Raw genomic sequence first — 22,451 nt, forward strand, 5'->3', positions numbered from 1 at the left:
GCTCACCAGCTGTCTTCAAATGACGGCACCAGAAGTTATTATTGAACACTTAATTGAAAAAAAAATGAAACCAGTTTCGACGCACTTAAGACAAACGACTACAAAATGGCTTCAAAGTTGATTCAAGAGCAATTATTAAAAATTCAACCACCGAATTATCGGCATTTTTATGTTGGGCAGGACCATTTTTATGTTACAGGTATTTGGGCACATCAATTGTTCTACCGAAAACAATTTGAAAAAAAATGCTCTAAGCTTTTGAAAACAATAAGAGCTGGCAGATTGCCCCGATTGACCCTCTTCATCGTAGTTGCAAAAGGCAATGAAAAGACGAAAGATAGAAAAAGAGAATCTTTTATTTCGAGGTTTTCCGAGTTATTAGATGAATAAAATACGATTCAAATATTCTTTTCAGGGAAACCAAAAAACTTGACTTTGACCTACCTGGGAATTGCATTTGAAAATCATTTGCTTTTTCATGGATTTTAATCAAGTACATTCCGAAAGACAAACCAAGTGGCAAAAAATTAACGTGCTTTCCCATAATATGCTTATACATAAATTAAATAAATTCGGGATTAACATAACCGACGAACGTCGGAGGATTTGCTCTCGAACGACCGGCAAGCGGTTGGCTTAGTCAGTAGCTAGGCACGGTTTAGTGAGGCTAGCTTTAGATTAATTGAAGGGGCGTAAGTGAGCACCGGGGGGGGTAAACCTGGGGGCTGATGGGGTGGCAACAGTGGGTTAATCTCTAAGAACCGCCCTTCCAAAACAGATTCTATGAATCGCATACTTGAAGACTAGTGAGCTGAAAGGCTCCAATAGCACTTAATGCCCGCTGGGCGCTACCTGTTTATCCCGTTTTTGAGGACGAAAAGTCAAATGCGTCAGACGAAAAATTGGTCAGGCGAAAAATTGCATTAAAAAGTCCGACAGGACTAATATAATGGCTACAAACTTCGTTTGAGAGCAATTAATAATGATACCTCTTAGATCATTTGAATTCGTCATTTCGGTTGTCGCATTTACAGGTGGGTGCGCATAAGTGGGGAGGCGACTATCCAAAACCTATAAATTTGCACCGTAAAAATACGCCTACACTTCAGAGATTGTGGGAGGTTGTTGGAGAGACAATCTCCCAAGAATTGCTCTTCACTCCGTGGATTTATGTCTCCTCAGCATGTCTCCTTTAGAGACCCGAAGGGACCGTTGAGAACTGCTGAACAACTTAATGCCTCCTCGAGCTTACACAGTTTATGCCGCTTCAAGACAAAACAAAAACTCGGTACAACAAAAATCGCGCATAAAGAACCAGCAGCACTAAAATCGTTGCAACCGAATTTGTTTCAGAGCAATTAAAAACAAACCCGGCAGATTGCCGAAAAATAGCCGTCATTGATTCCAATAAGCATGGTTGGGATTGAAAGAATAGAAGATATCGAGAAATAGATTTTTGTACAAAAACATTTTTTAAGTCCAATTTATTTTGCTGGCAATTCGTAGTTGAACATACTTCTGTTTCTTAGAGAGAGGCTACAGGGGCTACTATCAAAACTAATAAGCATAAGAGATGGTAACTAAGCCTTATAAGAACGACGTTCAAATAGCGGGCATCTAAAATTGGGCTTTATGGGTTTATCCCGTTTCTATTTCTGACTTCAATTTTTTATTCTGACTCTGTTCATTTTGAATCGCTTTGCTGAGCAACTGATGTTCAGATTCACTTTTAGCAGAATGAGAGAAGAGAGAAACTAGCCTAGAGAAGTCAAAAAGATTTCACGCAAAATGTTGAAAAAGCGGCAAAATGGTAAAGCGAAAAAAAGTTCAACGAAGTAAAAAAAAATAGGAGCGCTATAATAGCCGGCTGACAAGATGAGGGCGGCTATTAAGAAACAGAAAATCAAAATGAAATTGCTGCACGTGAACAGAAACCAGTAGCGAGAAACCGAATTTTTGTTCATACACCGTTTTCACACCGCAAAACCACTCGCTTTTTCGCTCCACTTCCTGTTTCGGCGGGACCAAAATCACTACTCCAATTTGACTTCAAAAATCATGAAAATGTGTGAACAGATCTTAAAAAAAGACAGCACCCCAATACAATTCAAATTCTTTGAATTGCAAAAAATTAGGAGCGCTATAATAGCCGGCTGAGAAGATGAGGGCGGCTATTAATAATGAAAAATTGATTTTTGTACAAAATCATTTCGATGTCAATAGTGCAAACTATTTCGATGTCATTTCGTAGTTGAATATACTCCTCTTTCGTAGTGAGAGGATACAAGGCCTAGTATCAATACCAATAAGCATTAGAGGTAGTAACTCAGATTTATCAGAACAAAGTTCAAGTAACGGGCATCTAAAATTGGACATCCGTTTCTATATCTGATTTGGTTTTTTTAATCCTGATTCTGTTCATTTGGAATTGCTTTGCTGAGCAACTGATGTTCAAAATCACTTTTAGCAGATTGAGAGAAGAGAGAAACTAGCCTAGAGAAGTCAAAAAGCTTTCACGCAAAATGTTGAAAAAGCAAAAAATGAGGAACATTTTTTTGTTCGACGAAGTAAAAAAAAACATGGCAATTCAAAGAATTTTCATTGACTAAACAGAAAACTAAACCTAGAACGGACTATTAATGGATTGGGAAAAACATTTGAAAAAATCCGATCCAAAAAATGGAAAAAACAGTAAAAATCAAAGTGAAATTGCCGCATGTGAACAAAAAACCACTAGCGAGAAAGCGAATTTTTGTTCAAGCACCGTTTTCTCACTCTACTTTAAATTTAGAGCGAAAAAAACTCACGCCGCAAAACCACTCGCTTTTTCGCTCGACTTCCTGTTTCGGCGTGACCAAAATCACTACCCCAATTTGACTTCAAAAATCATGAGAATGTCTGAACAGATCTTAAAAGACAGCGCCCCAACACAATTCAAATTCTTTGAATTGTAAAAAAGGACAGCGCCTAAATAAAAAATTAATATCAGAAAAAAAGTCCGAACAAGTCACAAAAAATACACTTCACCAGAACAATCCAAGTTTTAGAAACTCAGGTATGAGAATGAGGACAAAACATCGAAGTATGAGAATGAGGATAAAATTCTTCAACATAGCTGGCAGATTGCCAGAAAATAGCCGCAATAGATTTGTAAATCAGCAGTCTAAAAAAAAGTAAAAAAGACAGACCAAAAAAAATTGTCTTTTCATTGAAGGCTGATCTGTTATATTTTGATTAAAAATCTGTATAAGTTATTGCTGCCTCTATTAGCTGATCTCAAATAACCTTCATTTAGAATGACACACACCCATTTGACCTTAACTCTTTGAATTAAAGTAAATAAAAGTCAATTTCAAATTGAGGAAGTCATTTTTGAGAGTGAGGTAAGTCAAGTGTGACCAAAAATTCAATCACGCGCATGAACAAAAAAACTCGCTCCACTAAGAGCGAAAAATGACGTCACATATGCAATTCAGTTAAAATTGCATAAACGAATGAACAAAAAGTGGCTGTGACGTCATATGGTCGTACCAAAAATCATGACGAAGTAAAAAACATAGCAGGACAAGTCCTGACTTACAATTCAAAGAATTTTCATTGACTAAACAAAAAACTAGACATGGAACGGACTATGAATGGATTGGGAAAACCATTTAGAAAGTCCGATCCAAAAATCGAAAAAACAGTAAAAATTAAAGTGAACTTGCCGCATGTGAACAAAAAACCACTAGCGGGAAAGCGAATTTTTGTTCAAACCCCGTTTTCTCACTCAACTTTAAATTTAGAGCGAAAAAAAATTCACGCCGAAAAACCACTGGCTTTTTTGCTCCACTTCCTGTTTCGGCGTGACCAAAATCACTACTCCAATTTGACTTCAAAAATCATGAAAATGTGTGAACATATCTTCAACAGATTGCCAGAAAATAGCCGCAATAGCTTCGTAGATCGGCAGTTTAAAAAAACAGTAAAAAAGACAGACCAAAAAAATTCGTCTTTTCATTGAATGCTGATCTGTTATTTTGATTAAAAATCTGTATAAGTTATTGCTGCCTCTATTAGCTGATCTCAAATAACCTTCATTTAGAGTGACACACACCCATTTAACCTTATCTCTTTGAAGTAAAGTAAATAAAAAACAATTTCAAATTTAGGAAGTCCTTTTTGAGAGTGAGGTAAGTCAAGTGTGACCAAAAATTTAATCACGCGCATGAACAAAAAACTCGCTCCATTTAGAGCGAAAAATAACGTCACACATGCAATTCAGTTGAAATTGCATGAACGAATGAACAAAAAGTGGCTGTGACGTCATATGGTCGTAACAAAAATCATGCCGACGAAATAAAAAAAACATAGCAGGACAAGTCCTGACGTACAATTCAATGAATTTTCATTGAATGAACAGAAAAACTAGACCTAAAATGGACTATGAGTTAATTGAGAAAACCATTTTAAAGAAAAAACAGAACAAAAAAATAAGAAATAAACAGAAAATCAAAGTCAAAATGCCGCATGTGAACAAAAAAACCACTAGCGAGAAATGAAAAATTAATTCAAACAAAAAGCTAGGCCTAGAATGAGCTGTGAATGGATTGGGAAAGCCATTTAGAAAAAAATCCGATCCAAAAAATCGAAAAAACAGTAAAAATCAGAGTGAAATTGCCGCATGTGAACAAAAAACCACTACCGAGAGACCGAATTTTTGTTCAAACAGCGTTTTCTCACTCTACTTTAAAATTAGAGCGAAAAAATTCATGCCGCAAAACCACTCGCTTTTTCGCTCCATTTCCTGTTTCGGCGTGACCAAAATCACTACTCCAATTTGACTTCAAAAATCATGAAAATGTGTGAACAGATCTTAAAAAAAAAGACAGCGCCCCAATACAATTCAAATTCTTTGAATTGTAAAAAAAAGACAGCGCCCCAAAACAATTCAAATTCTTTGAATTGTAAAAAACCAAGAGAAGGCCAATAATAGCCCCAGCTATCGCTGTGCGGCTATTAAAAAAAGACAGCGCCCCAATACAATTCAAATTCTTTGAATTGTAAAAAAAACCAAGAGAAGGCCAATAATAGCCCCAGCTATCGCTGTGCGGCTTTTAAACAAAAAAGCGAATTCAAAAACCTGTTATCTAGCTACTATTAATTTTTTTTCAATCACAAAATTCTGTTTTCCACTACAAAGGACATTGCAACAATTTACAAAAATTTCACCCTAAATTGTTCGGCGTCCAAAATTGAAGTCCTAAAAGGCAGTTTGAAAATGAAAGCATCTCGCTACAATTTCTCGCAACTTTTGTAGGGATAAGGTATAGAGGAAAAAAATCAGCAATTAAACTTATGCAACAGCTCCTCATATGGTCAAAATGCTTTTCAAAACTAGTCAGAACTTTAGAATTTGGCCTAGAGTAAATTTGTACCGCCAAGAGTAAAAAGAAACAAATGCTAATGCAACACGATAAAAAAGCCGTCAATTGTTGGAAGTCCTTCACATAACGAAGCATGTATTTGCTGCATACCTGAGAGTCGCCCATTAGACCGTTTAGCTTGTGAATTGGCAGGGGATGCACTGTTATGTGTGCTAACACTCCTCATAGATGACCTGTGGTGACCTTGAGCAGGGGCATTGGGGTGGGTAGCCGGGTTGTAGAAGGCGATAGCAGGAGGCATGGCTGTAAGGTCACTAGTCGACCTGCTGTTCACACTTCCAATCATAGGAGAGGAGGGGTGCGTGCCACCACTTGAGGTCAGGAGCTGTTGACTGCTGTTCAAACTGCTCGGGCCTCGCATTTTACTGTGAACAAAGTCAGTAAGATTATCAATTAGGATCAGTGGCCACGGTTAGAAGATCCTACCCCGAGCGTACAACTGAAAAGTGCTGTATTACGTTTCTCAGGCTCCATGGAGGACTCTCGGCTAAGCTTATTAAACTGTAATTCGATCGATCTTAAAAACTCAATGAAGTCAGTTAATGAAGCAAGCACGGAGGAAACAGTTACTCAATTTTTTCACTATTTCGGCTTTCACCCAATTTCAAACTAAGGTATTACAGTCGCTTTTATTGCAGTATAGGGAGCGTATGTGTTATAGTCGTGGATACAAACTTTCTAATATGCGGAGGTGGAATTCTGAAAAACATTGATTAGAACCATTCATTATACAACTTCGAAGTCGTGCCATTCAAGCGAATGCCATAATTCGATGAATATTGCGCTCCTTAAATAACAGCTGGTGTAAATATGTTCCATAGTCTTTAACAGCATTTAAACAACTTATATATAGTATGAGTGCTATAAGAGTAAAAGTATACAAAACATCAAAAGTAAGTTAACAACCCCTACATTACATAGCCGGCAAATTGCCGGAAAATAGCCACCGTTGAAGCGCTCGATGCACATCGGGATTGAAACAGAAAAGCTTAAAAAGCGCCTAAATAATATCAGTTGAGAGATTGACGGCGGTTATTAATAAAAACATAAACCGACTAACGTCGGATGAATTGCTCTCGAACGACAGGAGGAGGCAAAATAATTTAGGGATGTAGCTTAGAATTTTTTGGGTCCAAAAATTGGACCTGATAGGGGTTCAAACCCGCCACCTCCCGGATAGCAGTCAGACATCTTACCCACTTTGTTCGAGAGAAATTAGAAACTGACAATTTATCGCAATATGACTCCAAATTGTTGAAACAAATCATTGTTGTTCCGACCCCTCATGAAGGGGGAGGGGGGGCTATATACTATAATGGTTTACTTTTTGTTCGCATGGAGTTGTGAATGGTATCATTGAAAAGCCCGTCCAGCGTAGAATATGAAATTAAAAGATTTTTTGAATTTCGTTTTCTAGAGCAACTTTTGGGAAAACTAGACCGATTTGCGTTATTTTTATTCACATTTTCGGGAAGTTTTGCTTAAACGTTCGTCGATTTTGCTATAATATGTAAAAACTGTTAACAATAGTACTGTTGATTTTAATGTTAAAAACAAAAAAGCATTGTTGACTTTTATGAACAGCAGTAGCAAGGCTCGTTTTGGTCCAATCATGGACTGTTACAATCCAAAAATAATTCGGATTGTAACCAGTCGGTCTTTTTTAAAAATCGATCTTTTTTATTAACAGAACAATTCAGATCGAAGCTCAAGGTTGATAGGTCCAAATGACTTCCTAGGCAGTTCCAAATTAATGTATCTAGTTTCTTTACTCCAACGATTATGGTCGTTATGACATTTAAAAATGATTGACTTTTATTCAACAAGGGCTTATTGAACTTTGCCACTATTATTCTCTTAATTTGGTCAACTTGTAGCTTAGTGTCAGCAAAGAAAGAATGCTTCTTCTTCCTCTTCATTCTACCTTAACGTTTTAAGCATTAAGTTATGGTTTTCTGGCTTCGATACCACTAGATTTCACAATTTATTGTATTTTTAGGCATTAGCCCATTTTTCACGTTTTTTCTCGTTTTGTCGTATTATCACATTATTGATAGTTTAATATTACTTTATTGGAGCTCAAAATAAGGCACAATTGAACAAATAAAAGTCTTAAGGGCATAGACTAGGGTTTTAAAGGCTTCGACACCCTTTCTCGATGAACTTAGTTGATTTTTTCACTTTTGTCTTTAACTGTCGTTTTTAATTTGTCTTTTTAGTCGTATGAGATTTCGTGGATAATGACAGGTCTCACTGGCCTTTTGTGGAGGAGCAATTGAGTCTATATTCTGTTTTGAGTAGATAGCTGACGGCTTCCATGACTTTGAAATCAATTGTTTTCAAAAACAAAAAAACTTTTTTTCGCACTTGTTCTTTATTTGGATATTTGTTGCATAGTCTCGATAATTACAGGTCGCAAATAACATTATTATCGCCAAGGAAAGGATGCAGGTGTACAAAATCTAATGTTTCGAAAAAATTCGTTCATAATTCACTGGCTTCGACAAGGTTTTTTTCGCAAAAAAGTAAACTAATTTTTGATTTTTGTCTATTTGACGCATAAACGAAGCTATTTAAATTTTTCATTTTGTAGCCAATGGATTTCGTGACTTTGAAAATATTTGTTTTCGACAAATACAAAACTAATACTTCAACTTGCCCTTTTCTCCCCTTTTTTGTCTACTTGTTACCTATTCTCATTAATGAGAGTTCGCATATCACATTATTGTCGTTCGAGGAAGGCTCAACTGAACATATATCGAGGGGCAAAATATGGCTTTACCGGTTCGACAGCGATTTCTCGCAAGTTTTAATTGAATCTTTGTTTGTTGTCTAATTGTTGTTCTTTGTGTAACCGGATAAAAAAATAAATAACGACAGGTCTTAATGAGGATTATGTCGTCCTAATCATGTTGGATGTTTCAGATTGCTATCTAATGGTTTTCATTACTTTCAAATTAAATTTTTTTTCTAAAAAGCAAAATCGTTTAACTTTGCAGTTTTTTGTTCCTTTTTGTCTAATTGTTACAGGGCCTATTATGGCGTGATCCCATATCATTTCTAGTGAAGAACGAGTTAAATTGCTTAGTTGCAGTTTTATCTGACGCTATTTTGACCTTGTTAATAAGTTTTTTTTAAAAAAAATGGACAAAGTTTTGGATGTAATGAAAGTTTGTTATTGTTGTTTGATTTTGTTGTTCGTCTTGACTTGCTTTCTTAATAATGGCATTTTTACTCCATTTAGTGATTTGCATTGGAGGCAATCTTTCTGTTCCTGCACACCTTTCTTAAAATACTTGAATTTTTGGGGTTTTCTCTGTTCCTCATTTGGTAGACATTTCTGCCAAAAACGCGGATAAGCTGGGTCTGAAGTTTATGTGCGAAAGCACATTACCGAGCTTCCTTATTCAAGATTACATTTTACAAGAAAACTTGGATTCATCATTTTTCCCTTGAGGTATCTGGGCTATACCGTTGTTACCGTTACGTATCTCAACTTCATTGGCAAGAAAGGCTAATGGTTTAGAGGGTTGACAGTGCAAAAATTGTATCCAAAAAATAATCAAAGTTGGAGTTATATTGTATTATTCTTTGCAAAACTATGGGGTGCTAACTTACTTTTGACTATCACTATATACAAATTTAACGTCAAATTGATTAGTTTAGGTTCGAGTTAAATTACTTGTCAAGCAGACTTTTACAACGCCGTTGTCTTCGGAAGGTCAGAGGAGTGGTTTGTAAACGCAATGGTGTTCAAATGTTTTCTTCTGACGTTAAAAAAGAATTCATTGCTTGAGAAGTCACTGCATTGGCTTAATTGGATAGGTGGTCTCAATAACATTACTACTCTTAATGCGTCACTGATTAATTTCGCGCATAATTTCAACTTAGCGTCGCCTCGTCTCAACTCTGCCCGGCATAATAAGCAAATCGTGCATTCTAAACCAGTTCTTTAATTGCTCTTTAAAACTTCAGTAGCCAGCATTGCTAAGTGTAATGGCCTTTTATAGACAGTGAACTCGATCCATAACAATTGTAGAGGAGCCCCGAGACTCATAGATAAACAAAACTATCTAAACTAACACATTATTTAGGATTTACGCTCGTGAATATTTCCCAACTTGCACTTTATGGCACTTGAGAGAATTTTAAGATTTTAAAAACCTTTAATTTCTTTAAAAAATTGAGCATTCCAAGTTGTCTCATCATTCGTGTACCGAATCGAAGAACACATACCTCAGATTAATATACCTCCGATGGAAGATTCATAAGAACGGTTGGAACCTTTAACATTTTTACAATAGACCGCATAAATATTCCAATTGATGACGCATGACAGCAGATTGAAAAGAGAAAATGATATTGGCAAATGATTTAAAATTGCAGTTACTGATTTTCAGTAACTTGCATGTTTCAGTCCATTTTCATTCGCTGATAAAATTTGGTTTCAATACGTTTCCGTTGAACCTCCGTTCTAACCTTATGAACATACAGATCTCAATTCTGTAGACATTCTGCCCCTTGAAACATGTCAACATGATATTGGAAATCGATTAAAAAACTTTGTTCACTAAAAATGAAACTACAAAACGAAGGAGTAATAAATTGTTTTTCAAGTCATCACAGCTAAATTGACAGATTAACTTTAATTATGGCCATATATAATTGACCAAACGTTCGGTACTATCAAATTCTTTGCATATTTATCAAGTCTAAAAGGTTTGAACAGCACACAGTAAAATTCTAGCTGCACTTTCAGAAACTATCTTTACGATTATCTAACCATATATAAGCACCAAATCGATCAAGCGAGAAATTAATAAGTAATTTGGTGAAAAAACTTGAAATGACTATTACAACAGATACACGTTATTTTCGCAGACTGTCGTACAGAATCGAAGAGGCAAATCTGGAGTAAATGACTCAAGATAACCTCACCTTTTTTGTGCAGCTTTAGCGTATTTTTTGGGGTTAGTCTTCTGGTAGATATCCATAGCCTGCTTGATTTCGTCAGCAATATCATCTGCCTAAACAAACGAAGCCAATAATGAAGCCACTATCACAGCTACGCACCATTTGGCAATCAAGCCACAATATGTAACACCCATACTTGACAGCTCGAAATTTGAATTATTTTTGCATAAATTATCTTTGAAGAAGTTCTTAATAGGACACAACTCCTCAAAAATACATTATTTAAATAAATGCAGGTTTCACAGTAAGCATCCTTCAATATACCAAGTTAACAATCTACCAAAAACAACCGACTTAAGTAGGAGGAATTGTTCTAAAGCGGGACAGGAGGGGGTAATGTATTTTGCTCAAACTTCCGGATTTGAGCCGTGGCAAATAAAGGTATTTTAGTTTGTTATGGCATTTAAATCATTTATATGGAGCACTGTGAGTAAACTTGACAAAATTTTCGTTTGACATTTTGTAGAAAACTGCCACAATATAGATCTAGACAGATATAGATCCACCAAAGTCTTTCAAACGTCATAACCTTATAATTATTTAACTTAGGCAACCTTTTTTGAATTTCAATTAAGTTTACACTCTCAATTCAGATCTAATAAGTGAGAACAGAAGTCGTTTTATTGAGGCAAGTCATGTATGCAAATAGATACAATTTTTCCACAATTGACCTAAGAATTAATTCAAAATGCAGCCAGGAACACGCAAACAAATTCACCCGCTGAGCGATAGAAGTCAAACATTTTTTGAGAAAACTTGATAAAAGTACAAATTAACTCAACAATCAAACTTTTATTAACAAAAACAGTCGACAATCAAATCAGCAGATCACTAAAACTAACTGCTATCCAAAAAAGTCCCGCCGACATTAAGAAACAGAAACCACAAAGAGCCTATAAGAAAAATGCAAAATAACTTACAATTACTCCGAAATTAATTCACCTTGAAGTCTATTTAACGCTTCAAAGGGTTAAATTGCTCCCATACGCACAATTTAATAATAAAGTGTGAAAAACACTTTTTGATTAAAAAGGTGAATAAAGAAAAACCAAAGTATAATCGAATACCCTTGAGCGCATTGTTCTCGAACCACTAGCTAAGGGATGGCTTTCGTAGTAGCTAGCTTTAACTTAGTGAGTCTGTCTTAATAGGTGAGAATGCGCATGATCGAAAGTCCTGAGAATTGCTCTTCCGATGATGAACTTATGTTTTCTCTTGAACAGAAAAACTCTTAGAGAAGTGCTCATAAAATAAAATCCGTCGTCCCTAAAAAAAACCAGTCACGGGCGAAATTAGTATTACGAAACATACCCGGCAGATTTTCGGATAATAGCCAGAGTTGATGCCCATAACCATGATTGGGATTGAAAAAGAAAAACATACCCGGCAGATTGCCGCAAAATAGCCACCGTTGATTCCAATAAGCATGATTGGGATTGAAAGAATAGAAGATATTGATAAAAAAGATTTTTGTACGATTTAAGTCCGATTTATTTTGAAGGCATTCCGTAGTTGAACATACTTCTGTTTCTTAGAGAGAGGATACAGGGGCTACTATCAATACCAATAAGCATTAGAGATGATAACTAAGACTTATAGGAACGTACGTCGTTCAAATAGCGGGCATCTAAACTTGGGCTTTATGGGTTTGTCCCGTTTCTATTTCTGACTTTGAGTTTTTTTATACTGACTCTCTTCATTTTGAACTGCTTTGCTGAGCAACTGATGTTCAAAATCACTTTTAGCAGAATGAGAGAAGAGAGAAACTAGCCTAGAGAAGTCAAAAAGATTTCACGCAAAATGTTGAAAAAGCGGAAAAATGAGGAAAAAGCGAAACATTTTTTTGTTCGACGAAGTAAAAAAAAATTAGGAGCGCTATAATAGCCGGCTGAGAAGACGAAGGCGGCTATTAATAATGAAAAATTGATTTTTGTACAAAAACATTTTTAAAGTGCAAACTATTTCGATATCATTTTGTTTCGTAGTTGAATATACTCCTCTTTTTTAGTGAAGGGATACAAGGCCTAGTATCAATACCAATAAGCATTAGAGATGGTAACTTAGATTTATTAAAACAAAGTTCAAGTAACGGGCATCTAAAACTGGGCATCCGTTTCTATATCTGATTTGGTTCTTTTAATCCTGATTCTGTTCATTAGGAATTGATGTGTTGAGCAATTTCTGTTTAACAGCACTGAGCAGAATGAGAGATGAGTAAAATTAGCCTAAAGTCAGAAAGATTTCCCGCAAAATGTCGCAAAAGCGGCAAAATGAGGTAAAGCAAAACAAATTTTTGTTCGACATTAAACAAAAATAAGAGCCCTATAATAGCCGGCTGAGAAGATTAGAGCGGCTATTAAAATGACATAAATACAAACAGCACTAGTATAACTACAAACTTAAATGAAGAGCAATTAAAAACTCTGAAATTTCCGCACGTGTACACGTTTTTTCTTGATCGTACAAAAATGCAATATGAAGAGAACAACACTCTTCTCTTTGCTCTTCAAATTAGTCAGTAGTTCAACTTACTAATTTTGCACATTTGGTACGTCCATCCTGGCTCAAATACACTCCAGAAGATGATCGATAAAAATACGCTCCACCAATTCTCCTCATGGAGTCGTAAAAGCATCCGGCGAACTGCTCTCAAACAACTGGCGAGTGGTTTGCTTAGTCACGTAAACTTTTAATGCCATCCCATCTTCACCTGTTTAGCAACTTTTTGAGGACGAGAATTCAAAGAGTCGGACAGAATAGTTTACAGCTATGAAGATGATTTAAATGAAATAGGCTTGTATAAAATTCTCCCGGTGGCAAGAGGACCAATTCTAGAAAACGAGAAAAAGTTTTTGGGTTCATTGAAGCACATGAATAAGTAATTCTTAGCATATTCGACTAATTTTTTTCTCTGCTTTTGACTTTTGTTCCGCACATTGACCTGAAAAACTTACTTAGGGCCGCCAAACTAAGATTAAGAACCACCCTTTACACCATGAAATTGTCTTCTCCTCGAAACAGTTTTGGCGAATCACATACTTAGAGACTAGTAAGGCGTAAGGCTCTAAGAGAGCTGCTCCGCCACTGAATGTCCTCCAGGCTTTACCTGTTTATCCCATTATTGAGGGGGCTCAAACTAAGAACCGCCCTTCACACCATGAGCACACGTCGCCAAAACAGTTTGTGAACTGCATTCTTGGAGACTATTGAGCTTAGAACTCTAAGAGAACTCAATGCCCTCTAGACGCTTCGTGTTTACCCCGTTTTTGGGGACGAAAAGTCAAATGAGATATGCGAAAAATCGGATAAAAAGACCACAGGGCTAATATAATTGCTACAAATTTTATAAGAGCAATTAAAATGTCAAATGCAGTGTTTTAATTTTCAGTGGTTTTACGTTTAGTTGAACAGAACGTACTTCTGTTTCTTAGAGAGAGGCTACAGGGGCTACTATCAATACAAATAAGCATAAGAGGTGGTAACTAAGCCTTATAGGAACGACGTTCAAATAGCGGGCATCTAAAAATGGGCTTTATGGGTTTATCCCGTTTCCATTTCTGACTTTGATTTTTTTATACTGACTCTCGTCATTTTGAATTGCATTGCTGAGCAGCTGCTGTTTAAAAGGACTTTGAGCAGAATGAGAGATGAGTAAAATTAGCCTAAAGTCAAAAAGATTTCACGCAAAATGTCGAAAAAGGGGCAAAATGAGGTAAAAGAAAAAATTTTTTGTTCAACGACATTAAACAAAAATAAGAGCGCAATAAGCCGGCTAAGAAGATGAGAGCAGCTATTAATATGACATAAACACAAACAGCACTAGTATAACTACAAACTTAAATTAAGAGCAATTAAAAACTCTTGAAATTTCCGCACGTGTACACGTTTTTCCTTGATCGTACAAAAATGAAATATTAAGAGAACAATACTCTTCTCTCTGCTCTTCAAATTATTAGTTCAACCTACTTATTTTACACATTTGGTATGTCCATCCTGGCTCAAATACACTCCAAAAGATGATCGATGAAAAGACGCTCCACCAATTCTCATGGAGTCGTAAAAGCATCGGGCGAAGTGCTCTCAAATAACTGGCGAGTGGTTGGCTTAGTCACTTAAACTTTGAATGCCATCCCATCTTCACCTGTTTAGCAACTTTTTGAGGACGAGAATTCAAATAGTCAGACAGAATAGTTTACAGCTATGAAAATGATTTAAATGAAATAGGCTTGTATAAAATTCTCCCGGTGGCAAGAGGACCAATTGTGAAAAACGAGAAAAAGTTTTTGGGTTCAGTGAAGCACATGAATAAAAATTTTTTTAGCATATTCGACTGATTTTTTTCTCTGCTTTTGACTTTTGTTCCGCACATTGACCTGAAAAACTTACTTAGGGCCGCCAAACTAAGATTAAGAACCACCCTTTACACCATGAAATTGTCTTCTCCTCGAAACAGTTTTGGCGAATCACATACTTAGAGACTAGTAAGGCGTAGGGCTCTAAGAGAGCTGCTTAGCCACCGAATGTCCTCCGAGCGTTACCTGTTTATCCAATTTTTGAGGGGGTCAAACTAAGAGACGCCCTTCACGCCATGAGTACACGTCGCCAAAACAGTTTGTGAATTGCATACTTGAAGACTAGTGAGCTGAGAACTCTAAGAGAACTCAATGCCCTCTAGGCGCTTCGTGTTTATCCCGTTTTTGGGGACGAGAAGTCAAATGGGTCAGACGAAAAATCGGTCAAGCGAAAAATCGCATAAAAAGACCACAGGGCTAATATAATTGCTACAAATTTTGTAAGAGCAATTAAAAATGGCAAATGAAGTGTTTTAATTTTCAAATTACTCACGTGTGTCTGATCGCAGTGGAAGAGAAATATGACAGGCTTTCGTCCACTCATGTCAGTGTAGATTACGGCCAACACACTTCTTAAATGGTAATCTCGAATGACAACAGACTCCACATGTGCAATTCCACTGTAGGGAAAGTGATCTATGCTTTCCTGATAACACATAGAAACAGAGCATTAAACTCCGAGATAACAGAAAGCGACGTTTATAAGACGTCAAGTTACATGTACACCATCGCTGATTAATTAATTCAGGGTAAGAATAATACCACAAAGACATATCAAAATTGTTTTGAAAAATGGAGATATCTAATTATAGGCATCATCTCGCCTTTATTGGTTGTATTATGGCCTAGTACATATATTTAGCTCAATGATAAGTGCAAAAGAAAAATGCATGAGGCGAAATTCCGAAGGTCAAGACAGTGCACCATTATTTTAGTTGAACTGACTTGCGAAAAAAACTCGTGTATGACTTAGTGGTCTCGTCTATGGTTTGACGGTTTAGCGGCTCTGGGGGTCTTTGTGTCCCTGCCTGGGCTCTAAAAGACGGCGCTGTAGAGCTCCCGGAACTGCAATTCTTTAAATGAATCTTTTAGACAAAAAAGACGATTAGAAATGCCGAATCATTTGGTTTGGTCGATTAGATATCGCGCTACAAACGTTTTTTTATTAATCTGAGTCGCTTTGTCCACCCAGAAAATAGGTTAAATTTTTAGTGACTAAAATACCACACAGTAGCATGAGTAGTCTTGTTTGCTCTGATAAAACAAATGCTCTTTTTAGCTCACCCCAGTGTTAATGTCGTGAAGACGGATCTCATTCCTGCTTATGAACATTCTCATCTCTTGTGACCAAATTTTATTCTTCACATCTTGCAGCTTGAGCTTCCTGATAGCGTCATCAACGGTCCAGAGGGCGTCGTCGCGTGACATATCAAATGAGGTTAAGTGTTCCACAACAAAGCCCATAGAGCTCGCACTGGTCATACTTGCAACGTGGGAGGAGTTCGAGACTGAGCCAACTCCCAATGACTGTCCATCTGAAAACAAAGAAAATTCAAAGTGCAACCATAGTTTGATTGGATTCTAAGGAAAGCAATATGATGACCTTTCTAAATGATTACGATGTATATTCCCGACACTAAAGAAGGTATCATTTCAGTTATTGATTGAACACGCGTATTTCATATAAAACCATCAGTTTGCTTATTCCTATCATTTATTTATTTATTTAATGCCCACTATTTAGAATCCACTGAAAATCAAATTTGAAAAAGTAGTTGACAAAAGACGCTCTTAACCGACAGTATTTGTGAAAATGAAAACAAAGACGAATATATAACTTGCCCTTTATTCGATCTATCTAAAGCTTTAAGTTCAACAAATCAAGATGATAGCAAAAGGGTAATTATCTGGGTTTCTGCACCTCTTAGGAAAAAAAGTTCCATTTTCACAGAGGCCGAGTATAAAGAGTAAATAAAAGTGATTAAAAATCTGATTTGGACTGATTTACATTATGGAGTTCCACAAAGTACAGTACTTCGTCAACTTGAGTTCAATTTTTATGTATATCAAAAAGGTATTAAAACGGCAAAATGATTCACTATAATAATTACACCGTAACTTTGTATCAATTCAGGTACTGCTCAGCTATTTTACATCAAATTTGCTTAAGTTGAATGCCGATAAAATAAAAAAACACTGTTTTTGACAACAAAACCTCGTCAAAATTAACAGTCGGTTTTCCCAAGAATTTTTTTCCTCTCTTGAATAACTCCCTGGCAAACAACAATTTACAATAATCAGCCGTTCTTCTGATGACGATAGAAGAAAAAAGCTAGCTGGGCTGTTAAATCAAGCTATTATTGCTCCAAAATCCACACATTGGCCTATAACTGAAAGAAAAAAATTACTAGTTCGTTTGCTTCACGACTACAGAATAGCTTAGCGTTTTTAGCTCTAAATACCCAAAAAATATTCTATTAGAAAAACCAATAGCTGATGTTTGCCAAACAGTCAGATTTATACAATATAATGAACTGCAAGATAGTTTCATAAGGTCATCAGTAAAAACAACTCTGATAAAAAAAAACATTATCAGAACATAGCCGGCAGATTGCCGGAAAATAGCCGCGATAGACACTGCTTGTGGCCTTCCATGGAATTGAAACAACTAAAGAAATAAGATAGACAGATTGACAACCAGTCCTTTAATAGACAACTAGACTTTTTTGAAGATTCGGACTCTCTCATTTTTATGACACATACGCTCTATAAGGAAAAAACCCCAAAAGAGCTTTTTCAAAATTAATATTCAAAATCAAAAACTCAAGACTCCAATACTCAAGAATTAAGGCATATACGTTTGGCACTACTTAGATGCACAGATCTTCAACAAGTAAACGTTCATAAAATTTAAAGTTCACTAAGTGAAATCAGAAGTCATTTTTTTAGTGAGGTAAGTCACGCAATTGACCTCAAAGCAGAACAAATGACGTCACGCACACAAATTTAACTGCAAAGCAGTAGAAGTAACTGAAATTGAAAAAGTCAATGGCCGCAAGAATAATCGAAGGAGACGACGAATTAAAAAACATACCCGGCAGATTGCCGGAAAATTGCCACCGTTGATTCCATTAAGCATGATTGGGATTGAAAGAATAGATATTGAAAAAAAAAATTTTTGTACAAAAACATTTTTTAAGTCAGATTTATTTTGATGGCATTTCGTAGTTGAACATACTTCTGTTTCTTAGAGACAGGCTACAGGGGCTACTATCAATACCAATAAGCATTAGAGAGAGGTAACTAATACTTATAGGAACGAAGTTCAAATAGCGGGCATCTAAAATTGGGCTTTATGAGTTTATCCCGTTTCATTCCTGACTTCAATTTTTATACTCTGTTCATTTTGAATTGCTTTGCTGAGCAAATGATGTTCAAAATCACTCTTAGCAGAACGAGAGAAGAGAGAAACTAGCCTAGAGAAGTCAAAAAGATTTCACGCAAAATGTTGAAAAAGCGGCAAAATTAGGTAAAGCGAAACATTTTTTTGTTCGACAAAGTAAAAAAACATAGCAGTCCTGACGTTCAATTCAAAGAATTGTCATTGACTATACAGAAAACTAGACCTAGAACGGACTATGAATGATTGGGAAAACCATTTAGAAAATCCGATCCAAAAATTGAAAAAACAGTAAAAATGAAAGTGAAATTGCCGCATGTGAACAAAAAACCACTAGCGAGAAAGCGAATTTTTGTTCAAACACCGTTTTCTCACTCTACTTTAAATTTAGAGCGAAAAAAAATTCACGCCGCAAAACCACTGGCTTTTTCGCTCCACTTCCTGTTTCGGCATGACCAAAATCACACTCCAATTTCACTTCAAAAATCATGAAAATGTGTGAACATATCTTAAAAAAAAGACAGCGCCCCAATACAATTCAAATTCTTTGAAGTGTAATAGTAGCGCTATAATAGCCGGCTGAGAAGATGAGGGCGGCTATTAAAAAACACGATAACCCATAGCCGCTATTACTTCGCGGCTATTAAAAAGGACTCCTTGTATGAAAAAGTCTGCAAATCAATTTTGACTTTAGCTAATCGTCTCATATAAATTATTTCCATAATACGTTCATAGAAAACTATGATTCCAATTATGGAAATCATTCGTGGCGTGACTCCAAGTTTTGGAAACCTTATGTATAATTAACTTCATCTACGGAGTTAAAAACTTTGTACGAAATTTGTGATGATATTTATTGTTGACTTTGAGCTACGTCATTGTTAAGTTCTTACACTGCCTCTTACTGTTTGTTTCGACTAACAATTCAGGGTCTTCAATGTTTGCTACTGTTAGCTTTTGGTTTGTTTCCATTAGACTTGTTAATGGTTTTAGGAAAAGCAATTTTATTACACATTTTCCCCCTGCTTAAGTTTCTGCTAAGTTTAAGTCTAGGTTATTTCACAGTGCTACATATAACCAACTGAAAAACGTAGCTGCATTAGTACCCAATGAATATTTGTAATTTAACAATATGCGAAATTTTTCCTTATCCATATTTATCAACCAATCAAAATCTGGAAGGCAGATGTGGAGGCGGGTGGAAGGGGACTAGCTACGGGATACGAAACTATTTCACTTACCGTTGTAAATAAGCGTAAAGTTATTGTCCATATCCTCATCGGTTGACCTTCCGCCAGTCCTTGAAGCAGAGGCTGACCTCTTGTTGTTGTTGCCCCCCTTTGGTGCCCCATTAGCTCTGACTCTGATCTCGTACTCATCTCCCGAGGAGTTAGGGGGAGGGGGCATAGAAAGATTAGGGTGATGCCCGCTGTTGTTGAGAGCGAGGTTGCTGTTTGTGTTGTGAGCACTGCTGCTCATTCTGATTCCAGAATCACCACCAGAAGAACTGAAAACCAAAAATTTACTTGATCGGCGAAAGAATTCTCGACTTTACAGGTAACGCAAAACGAAATATTTTGAATATTTTGTTTGCTATAATTTGAACATATTTAACGGAAGTATATCAAGTCATCGTAGTCATTAATTTATTTTGGCAAATTGAAAAAAGCTCGGTCAGATCTCGTTATTTGTCCACGTTGCTTGTTTTTATCTATAAATAAACAGCAACGAAATTAATTCCTCTTTCTCCAATTGGAATTGACCAGTGGTCATGGTTATTTGATATTGACTAAAGACCACTCATACAATAATCTTGGTAAATAAATGGTACTACATGAGTTAATCAGACATTACAGCTTTTGTCGAAAATCCTCTTATCTCAATTCTTAAACACTAGCTGAAGTCACCATTGAAGCGACAATCATAGATGATAACTAAAATGATTGATTAAAATTCGTTGCGTCAGGCCATAAATTAGACGAGATCATTTTCGGTTAGTTAATAGATTCAAGTTGGGAGAAATCTTTAAATGACATCAAACAAATGAGAAATTTTCTGATAAAGGACGGATGCTTCAATGAAATTCCACGAAAATAATCAGACGTCTGCATCATAAAAGACAAAGAGTTACGCATACAGTTTGTATAGTAAAGGTCAATGTCGACCAATGGGTTGCTTCAGCTGAATAGCAAAACCATATTCCTCAGGCCTAAAATTAGAAGCCAATCGCTCGAAAGAATATTTACGGTGGCACATTAAAATTCCTCATCAACGATTTGTTGATTTTAAAAGAATAGCCGTACTAGTAAAACTCAAATAGAATAGCGATTTAAGGCCCTCGGGCTTTAATAAATTATCTGAGGACGAAAAGAAAACCGATAAGCGAAAAACCACTTAAACAGAATAGAACCCAAATACTTGCTATAAGCTTCGCTTGCGAGTATTTCACAAATAACTTTCGCAAACACGTGGTCTCTATCTATTAAAGAATCTTTAACTGGATAAAAAAATCAATTGGGTCTTATAATTGCTTAACAAGAACGAGAGCAATATACAACCTTGTACAATATAATAGATCACCAATACGAAGGCCAGTATTTTGTAAAATTTTGATCTCCATCTCAAAAATGTCAAGTTTGTGTTTTCAATCTTAGAGAACTATTGAAAGTGTATAATACTGCGACCCTTGACAACTCTGCAGATCATAAAACGCCATAAAAATGGCATAGCACTCATGCAAAGATTTCTTGCGTAAACACAGTACGAGAATGTACAATCAGTTGGCATATCGTCACCGAAGTTTTTCTGCAACATGTTATTTGACTAATTTTTACGTAACCGACGAGTGCCAGATGACTCGGTTTCAAATGACTGGCATGAGACTCGCTGCGGTTGTACCAAGCTTAAGGCTAGTCTCAATTGATAGGTTAAGTGAAGATCTGATTGTTTTTCATAGTTCTTATTATATAGTATTTACAGTTCTTGCCCATAAATAGAGCCAATGTCTCACGCACCCGAAACACCGATGATAACTAAGAGAAGAGATTAAATCTGATAGCACGAGGCACTAGAGTAGACGAGGTACGTAAGTTTGTTTGTCGGTTGATTGTTCACGTTGAGCAGTCAAATTTTTCGAGCAATTAAGCCCAACCGACTGCACCTACCAAAATATTCACAGATGGTTGATTTCCACTCCAATCAGCTTCACGAAAAAAATAAAACGCCAAAATCTTGCTAAACGCAAACGCTACGTTTAAAATTTGTAAGATGTTTAGAAAAAACTATTTTTCAGACACGAACCTGCACTTAACATAACCGGCAGATTGCCAAAATGGCTGCGAAAGACATGAGTGCCGTAGAATACAGAAAGAAACAAAAACAGAATTAAGTACCAAGGTTAATAAAAACTAACCTTAAAAACATTGTAGACTACTTAAATCGATAAATTAATAAAGCTTAATAAAATTCGATTCACAGAAGCCTTTTTAGGGACCTTAACAACCTTTTCTTTGACATTAAACGAGTTCAAATTAAATTTCTTTTAGTGTTAAATTTTATTCGTTGAATGAGGTCAAGTCACGTATGATCAAAATCTAATCACAAAAATGATCTTATATAGCTTCTGCCACAGAACGCGAGAAATGAATTCACCAGCTCATGTTGTCAGTGACTTAACAAATTTTCAATGACTAAAAAAACTAGACCTAGAAATTACTGGAAAACACTTAGAAGTCAAATTGCCGCACACGAACAAACAATCATTATTGAAAATTTAAATTTCTGTTCAGACGCCTTTTTCACACTCCACGTCAAAATTAACATTTAAAAAAGTTCTGCTGTTTTCTTAGAGTTCCTCGTTCGGCGTGACAAAATCACTGCTCCAATTTGATTTCAAAAATAAAAACGTGTGAACAGATCGTAAAAAAAGACAGCACCCCAATACAATTCTTTACAAAAAACAAGAACACCGCAATATAGCTAAGCTCTGCTTACAGCTTCGCAGCTATAAAAAAGATATCAAAAGAGCCTTGAAATTTATCGCAAACTTAAAGGCAATCATTCTGGTTCGAAGATGGCGCGCGCATTCTTGGAGAATGACTACTAATTTCACCAGAAGCTACCTTGATTTTTTACCGCCCAACGAGAAGGGGGCGGCACCCAACATTAATATTAGCTCGCCCAAAAAGTGGGGAGATATATAGAAGACGAAAAAATTGAGTGATAATATCGCAGAATGATTGCTTCAATTTTGAAGCTGAACTATTATGTCACCCAATGGGAGGGGACTTATATTAATTG

The 22,451-nt window shown here is 36.2% G+C and overlaps 1 protein-coding gene across 6 annotated transcripts in view; it reads right to left on the minus strand.

Annotated features, from left to right (window-relative positions):
- LOC142353448 (epidermal growth factor receptor kinase substrate 8-like) overlaps nt 1-22,451 on the minus strand; it is a 162,747-nt gene that overhangs the window by 19,477 nt on the left and 120,819 nt on the right. For 5 of the 6 annotated variants that reach the window (XM_075405693.1, XM_075405694.1, XM_075405689.1 and 2 more), the window contains 6 exons: nt 19,394-19,659; nt 16,037-16,287; nt 15,246-15,398; nt 10,365-10,453; nt 6,102-6,125; nt 5,517-5,791 (listed from right to left, as the gene is read on the minus strand). In XM_075405693.1, coding sequence (XP_075261808.1) covers nt 5,517-5,791; nt 6,102-6,125; nt 10,365-10,453; nt 15,246-15,398; nt 16,037-16,287; nt 19,394-19,659 — 1,058 coding nt within the window. The remainder of the gene's footprint in view (nt 1-5,516; nt 5,792-6,101; nt 6,126-10,364; nt 10,454-15,245; nt 15,399-16,036; nt 16,288-19,393; nt 19,660-22,451) is intronic. The other variant, XM_075405690.1, reaches the window with a different exon arrangement.

The sequence above is a fragment of the Convolutriloba macropyga genome, chromosome 14, assembly GCF_964194025.1.
Source record: "Convolutriloba macropyga chromosome 14, txConMacr16.3, whole genome shotgun sequence".
Taxonomy (NCBI): Eukaryota; Metazoa; Xenacoelomorpha; order Acoela; family Convolutidae; genus Convolutriloba; species Convolutriloba macropyga.